We start from the raw sequence: 8,104 nt of genomic DNA on the forward strand, positions 1-8,104 counted from the left end.
ACCTGGACAGGTCTCCAGTCCATCACAGGGACACCTGGACAGGTCTCAGTCCATCACAGGGACACCTGGACAGGTCTCCAGTCCATCACAGGGACACCTGGACAGGTCTCCAGTCCATCACAGGGACACATAGAGACAAACAACCATTCTCTCTCACTCACACCTAGAGACAATTTAGAGTTACCAGTCAGTCTAACATGCATGTTTTTGGTCTGTGGGAGGAAACTGAAGTACCTGGAGAAAACCCACGCATGCATGGAGAGAACATGCAAACTCCACCCAGAAAGGCCCCCTGGACCGGGATTTGAACCAAGGACCTGCTCACTGAGAGGCAGCAGCTCCACCAACTGCACCACCTTAAAGATTTTCATTAGAAATTGAAAATAGTCCAAGCTCTGAGCACATCCCTGGCCAGTTGTCCCACAACAAGGAACCAGCTCTTTTGCTGGTCCTGTCACTTCTGCTTTTGAGTTTGGTTTGTGGGGAATGGTGTCAGGTTACTGGTCCTGAGCGCTCTTGCTGCTGGTTTGGTGGTGTAAAAAATCCTTCAAACCTACAGGAGCCAGCCTATTCAGAGCCTTTTAAAACTTTTAGTAAAACGTGTTTAGTAATGAAGTCAGTGAAGCCTTGCTGCAGAGCGGTTAGCAGAACCTACAGGATTGTTTCCAAACCACCAGGGAAGGCTGTGATTGCGCAACACTCAACTAATAGTGAGCACAGCCACGAGAATAAAAGAGGACCTCATCGGTGAACCTGTGGCGTGGGTTTTCAGAATGGTTTGAGAGCAAAACAGACATTCAGGAAGAAGTTTTAGGAGCCAAGACTTAAACAACAGTCTGCTTTGAGCTGCACACATTCAGAAAAGAGCAGGTCAAAGCAGACGATGAAGACAGTTAAAAAGCTTCTGCGTCAGTGAAGTTGTAGTACAGTAGTCCCTCTTTTATCGTGGGGGATCTGAACCCTCAACCCCTGCGATGAGTGAAAAACCACCAAGTAGGAACAGTAGTAAAAGTAGTAAGAAGTAGTTTATTTTAGTATTTCATATGTAAAGTAGTCCCTCATTTATCGCGGGTGTTTGGGACCACGCCCACCTGCGATAAGTGAAAAACCACGAAGTAGAGACACAGTAGTCCAAGTCCAAGTTCAGTAAACTTTGTCATGACACGTGCCAGGCTACAATCACACTCATCACCTGTTACTCCCAGTCTCCCTCCTTAAATAAACAATTTAAATTTAAATACTGTAACATTTGAAATAAACAATTCGTGCAGTGAAATCCCTGTAAGAACAGCAGGTGTACCACATCAGTCTGAAGTTCAACATTCAGCTTTATTTACGAGCACCAATTCACAACTAAGGTCATGTCAGGACACCGTACAAAGAAGTCATGATCATAGAGTGAATTAAAATATTTGTTATATGAAAAAACCTCTGTCAACGTTCCTTTGTTCCCTAAAATGACTTTTTAATGCCTCTACATTTAAATATAAGCATAAACATCTTCTTATGGTCAGCTAACACATTAATTAAATCACAACAATAATAATAATAATAAAAAGAACATGTGTTTGCCTCATGGTCACCATTCACCTGATTGATTCGACATTAGACAGACAAAAGCCAACTTTAATCAAACAGACTAGTTTTCTTAAGAACCAGATGGTTTGAAGCTGAACCACTGATTAAAAATGATGAACTTTGTGGCACCTCTTGGCAGCTGTTTCATAATAATCCATCAGCTGTTAAACACGGACTCTCCAATGAACTTGTTTCATTACCGTAATTCTCGGGTTACAGAACACACCTGACTCTAAGCCGCGCATACTAAATTTAAGATGAATCATAATTTTGTACGTAAATAAGACGCTCCGGTTATAAAGCCAGGGGTGTCCATGTTTCACTATCAGGATCTGTGCCCAGCTCCTGGCATCATGTTCAGCTCTTGTGGTAGTACAAGAACCAGCCAGTGGGCGGCGTGTCGTGGACCATGGCTTCATGATCGTCTTCATGATGCTCCGCTGTCTGACTCGTGGTTAAAACCATTCAAGCTATAGAATGAACACAAGAACTGTGTAAGCATGATCGCTGGACAGAACGGTGCCAAACACATACGTAACCAAAATTATTTCTAAATGATACACGGGTCAATGTTACCCCCAAGTCTCAGCAAGGTGATGTGACCGGGCGCCACACGGAGTACCAGTAAAATACAGCAATATTCATTAAGTTATTACCATTGATTTTTATTGTTGAACACTTTTGGTAACAGCTGCTGTTTTTAAATGTACTCTCTAAATGAATTTGACGTGATTTCTGCTCAGCGGAGCCTGGAGGAGGAGGAGGAGGAGGAGGAGGAGGAGGAGGAGGAGTCCCTCCTGTTGTCTCCACTCTGTGCTGGGATGTGAGCTTAAATGAGATACGATATTTAAACACACATTTACTGTACACAGAAAGATGTCACAGAAATAATTTTAAAACTCTTATTGAAATATGTACCATATTTGGCTGCTTTAAACATTAATTTAGTTGACTTCTGCTTAGCAGAGCCCACGTTGTGACCCAGGAGTAGAGGAACATTAAATGTTGTTTACTGAAAAATGTCCTTAACACAGCAAGAAGGAAAAAGTACCGGTAGTCGACCAAAAGTCACTCATCGCTATGTTCTTCGTGAACCAAAGTCCTCTTCGAGGCTCAGGCATCATCACTCATCGTCTCGCAGCTGTTTCTGTTTCCTCTTCCACAGCCGTATCCATCACTTTTAACTTGAAGCTGCATCATGAGGACTTCTCCGTGCGTTTCCATTATCGCTGCAGATGAACACGGTCTGTGCAAGAAGTGCAGAATACGGTACCGATCTAAAGAAAAGAGTGCACGTCTTATCTTAGGAGATGGTCTTGGAGAGTAGAGCCCATCGTGTCCAAGGCTAGACTTCTGGTCACATGATGGCAGAGACGGAGTTAATGGCAGAACGTCTGAAAGCATGATGCAGAGGTTTGCTACAGGCACCAGAGGCATCACTCTGTGTGTCACGAAAGCCCGCTGCCGAGAGGGGTGGGTGCTGGGCAGCCACACGAGCGCCCAGCTTTGTCAAAGGAAAATGTGAGTCGTGTCAGGAAGCTGCCGACATACAGCAGGTAGCCTGTCAAAATAAAATGTGGCAGTATAAATTATTACAAGTATGAAAATGAAATACACAAATGAGCTGCTCCTGTAAATAACTACAACGTGTGAGGAGAAAGTAGAGGCTTGTTCAGCAGCAGTTATACCACCAAGAGGAAAAGGAGCCTGTGGTAGTTCCACCTGCGTATCCAACAACCTATTCCCAGTTTTCCCAACTGGTCAGCGAGGCTGTCTAACTGAACTGACGGGTTATTAACCCCTTTCCTCTTGTCCACGTCTTGCGCTCACTGTGACGTGCATCATGGCTCATCAGGAACATGTTGGATCGTGACCACACGTGTTCAGTGTGTTCATGTCAGCTCACAGCTGTCTTCACACATCTGCTTTATTTCTTGTCAACGCGTCTGAGCAACTCCTTCGTTTAAAAGCAAGAGATGCTAAACTGACGACCTTATTTTCCTTTTGGCCACCAGCAGCTGACTCCCACAGTTTTGCAGAGAACAGGGATCGCCCGTCCCACCCCTCCTCACGAGGAAAACAAACGTGCCAGCTGGGAAATAAATTGCTAACGCATGAAGTCAGAAGACGCTTCTAAAGATCTGAACTATGTGTTTAAGACCAGATGTCTCCTTTTAACCAAACGGCTCTCAATGAGTGCAGACTTTTTTATTTATGACTGACTTTTATCAAATTTGACATGAATCACAGCAGTTGCTGACTCTTTTTTGGGGGGTGGGATTAAAGTTGTATTTTATAAAGAGAGATGTTCCTAATTATGATAATTAAATAAGTAGAAGCTAAAACTAGAAAGTTCCTGGAGAAACTTTGGCGGGGACTGCCATGTGGGGACCATTAAATTTTTTTAATTTGACAGTACTGTGTGTTGGTTTGCTCTCAGCTACCATCACACCAAATTTCAAATGAGCTCAAATATCAATGAGTTCTAGTCTTTTTAAATTAATTTTAATCTATGGTGGCCATCTTGGATTTTTGATATGGATTCAGTATGTGAAGGGGGATGTTCTCAGCTATAATGGCACCAACTTTCAGCTCTATGTGAAACTAGTTGAGTTAAAACCTTTTAAATGTAGCTTTGGTGGCCGTCTTGAGAAAAAATGTAATTCAGTATTTATTTTGCTAAGATGGTCTCTTTGGCACGCCCCCTCATAAGTAAGACATAAAGTTAAGAAACCCTTGTCAGGTGGATAATAATAGGTGCTGCCTTACTAGGTCATCCCCAGTTATGGTAACATTTATTAATTTTAATGGACAGTTCTTGAGTAGTTTGAAATAAACACCAGTGGGATTTTTGTTGTTGTTGTTTGTGTGTGTTGAATTTTTATTGGCTAACCGACTCCTGTCTTTAAATATTTTAGGAAGTAACAAGAACTATTAAACCGTCCAGCACGTCATTGTGTGAAAGCTGTTGTCCTGTTGCGTCCTCAGTGGTGTAATAGTGACTGTTGTTGGTTCCAGGGCCAGGGCGCCATCACAGAGAAGCTGCGGAGTCTGAGTATGCATGACCTGACCCAGATAGACCAGCAGGAAGACCGAGGAGACCTGCTGTACCAGTACAGCTCCCGCTCTGCTAACCCAGCCATCAGGAGGTCGCAGACCATCAACCCTGCTGCTAGAGATGGTACGCACGCACACACACACACACACATGCACACACACACACACGCACCAAGTTGTTGTTTTTCTTTTGTCTGCTCCCATCTGGAGGGCCCCCACAGCGAGTGACCTCTCTTGAAAGAGTTGGGTGTTGTTTTATGCAGGATGCTGTACCTGACTCCATCTGGGCTCAAACCTGCAGCCTCAGAATCACAAAGTCATGGCACTGACCACCAAGCTACCGCGTCTCCCCACATGCAACTCAAGTTTCAAAAATCATTTCCACTTTAGGACGGCTGCATGTTTTTAATGCAGCTCCCTTCACTTCAGCTCTGATGTCAAACCTACGTCTGTTCTGAGTGAAGCTGATGAAGCACCGTGTCCATTTTTCAGCATCGTTCTCGTCCCACAGTTTTCAGCTATTTCAACAAATCATGAATCAAAACGTTCGGCTCTTTCAGGACAATCCTGCTGTGACTTTTGGTATTAGTGCAGCTTTAGCTTTTTGAAATATTTAGTCTTTTCTGACTTTTTATCTCCTAAAGAAAATGAGATCAATTTATTTTCTATATCTGTTCACAACCTTTTACTGCTCCTTTCATATTTTGTTCTGCTTCAGCTTCTTTCAGCTGCCTTCTGCAAATTTAAGCATTTTTTCAGCTGCTTTCAGCTGTTTTTTCAGCTGTTTTGTGCTCCTTTCATGTTCTTTCTGCTAACTACAACTTTTGTTCTGCTTCTTCTAAATTATTTCTGCTAATTTCAGCTTGTTATGCTACATTCAGCTTATTTCTGCAAGTTTCAACTTATTCTGCTATTTCAGCTGCTATTTAGTTGTTTTAATGCTAATTCAGAGAGAGTCAGAGTCAGAGTTTCTTTGTCATTCGCACCTCATGTGGTACATGTGGTGGAGCGAAATTTTAGCCTTTTCAGCTAATTCCATATTTTTTGCACTCATTTCTATTTTTTTTTCAGCCTAATTCAGCAAAATATATGTTCTCTCCACTTTCTTCTGATAATTTTAAACATCTTTCAGATTTTTTAGCTTCTTTTCAGATGTTTTTTCTTTTTTTTTGCTAATTTAATATTTTTTTCAGATAATTTCCACGTTTTTTGGACTCATTTCTTTCTTTCAGCCTAATTGGGCAAACCTGTACTTTCTGCCTCCATGTGCTCTTTTAAGCTTGTTCTACATTTTCAGATTGACTTCCAGCGTTTTCTTTTTGCTAATTTCAGTTGTTTTCAGATCAATTCAAGTTTTTCATGGTAGTTTTTGCTACTTTCAACCAAATTAACTTATGATAATTTAAGCTTATCATGCTCCTTTCACCTGTTTTTTTTACTAGTTTCAGCTTTATCTGATATTTCAGCTATATTTTAGTTGTTTTTGCTAATTTTTTCTTTTTCAGCTAATTCCACCTGGCTTCCCTCGATCTATAAACTTCAAGTCCAAGCTCTACCTGTGGTGTAAATTTCGTCAGCCTTACCTGTGAGGTGTGCCCCTCAGCGAACAAGCATGTTTACTGACATTATTTGAGACTATTGTGATGGTCTCGCTGCAGTACACGCCTCTTCTGTTTGACATGGTGCCCCCCCCAAAAGGACTGCAAGTCAAAGCTCAAGCAGGAAAAGAAAAACAAACAGGCTTGTTTTGTGCAAATACTAGAGGTCAGCTGATTTAACTGGTTTTTAGAAATCAGGGCAGCAAGTGACTGATGGACACCTCAGATATTTCATTATTCATCATTTAACAAAATACAATATTTGTTTACCTTAACCAAACATGTTTAACAGCTCTTGGGGGAACCTTGTGCACTTAAAGGTAATGTACAGACGAGCATTCCGACTTCAAATAAAGAGCTAGAGGGTTCAATAAGCTAGCTGTATCTGATAATGGTGCAGCTTTTTTACTACTTTGTAATTGGCTAGGTGTGTGCAGGTGTGAACATTGATTACTTATTATTATGTTAGTTATTATAAGAAGTGTCCAGTGTTGGCTCATTAAAATTGGTCAGTTGATTATCTGGTTTATCTCTAAAAAACACTGAGAGGATGTTTGCTGCCATCAACATTTAAACCATTCAGGAGCTTCAATGACACAAAAAGCATCTACCTCCCGATGAGAAATCACTCCCACTGTGTTTCTCATTGGCTGTAAGCAGAGTGCCACAGACCGCTTAATGAAAACTATAAACCCCAGAGTGGAGCACAACGCTGGACTAAGACTGAGTCCGCTCACACAAGTGGTTGCCTTCGTGGATGCAGAAGAGCATGAACAACTATCGGCTCATTCAGAAGACACAGCGAGGGGGGTCAGAGACAGCCCTCCTCTGGTGAGCTTCTGTGACGCTGAGCGTAGTAGAAACAGCTCCGAGCTGACCAACATGTGACAAAATACAAAGTACAGAGCCGTACTTCAGTAACGTAATGAAGTGTTGGTGTGTGACCACCTGCTCGCTGGATTAAACAACACATTTATTTAAAGGTAGTTAACCACAAAGAGGATTGCTAAAGTGAGTTAAATGTCGCGAGGCAGACGTCCGACACACATTTAATGCATCACTCCAGCCCAGCTGAGTTCTGATCCACTCCTCTTGGTTCTGCTCTGCCTGCTTCATTTCTGGACACACATCTACGCAGGAAGCAGCCGGCTTCATTTACAAGATCTGAGATTAAATGTCCTGATGCATGCTCAATAATCCAGGTAGAAAATCTTACCTGGTTAAGATTAAACCTTCCCGCTCTTCAACTGGAAGACGACCACTGGGGCCAAAGCTGCCCTGAACTAACCTTCAGTTACAACAAGCCTCTACAATAACGCAAAACACTCACATCTGCCAAAGCAAAACAGATGTTTAACCACAGCAGTTCTGACACAAAGACTCCGAGAGTCATCATCTGTCTCTTTGTCTCATGAAAGCTGCAGTTTGGCTGGCATTTCATGTATGTCTGTCTGTTTCTGTCTACCTGTCTGTCTGCCTGCCTGTCTGTCTCTCTGCCTGTCTGTCTGTCTCTCTCTGTCTGTCTGTCTATCTGCATGTCTCTGTCTGTCTGACTTTCTCTCTGCCTGTCTGTCTGTCTTTCTGTCTACATGTCTCTCTGTCTGTTTGTCTCTCTGCCTGTCTGTCTGTCTTTCTGTCTACATGTCTCTCTGTCTGTTTGTCTCTCTGCCTGCCTGTCTGTCTGTCTGCGTCTGCCTGTCTGTCTCTCTCTCTCTCTCTGTCTGTCTGTGCGTGTGTGACAGAGATGACTTCCCAGCAGAGACAGATGAGAACAACTGGAATGCCAATGGAATGTCAAACACATACTCTTGCTGTTCTCTCTCTGACACACACACACACACACACACACACACACACACACACACACACAC

General features: G+C 42.6%; 1 protein-coding gene across 1 annotated transcript in view; it reads left to right on the forward strand.

Moving 5' to 3' along the window:
• Nucleotides 1–8,104, forward strand: part of reep3b (receptor accessory protein 3b) — a gene marked incomplete in the record, with an annotated part of 45,043 nt that overhangs the window by 30,743 nt on the left and 6,196 nt on the right. Inside the window, 1 exon segment of the mRNA XM_037691720.1 lies at nt 4,597–4,759. Coding sequence (XP_037547648.1) covers nt 4,597–4,759 — 163 coding nt within the window.

This window comes from Nematolebias whitei, chromosome 17, assembly GCF_014905685.2.
Source record: "Nematolebias whitei isolate Nwh7 chromosome 17, NemWhi1, whole genome shotgun sequence".
NCBI classification, from domain to species: Eukaryota; Metazoa; Chordata; class Actinopteri; order Cyprinodontiformes; family Rivulidae; genus Nematolebias; species Nematolebias whitei.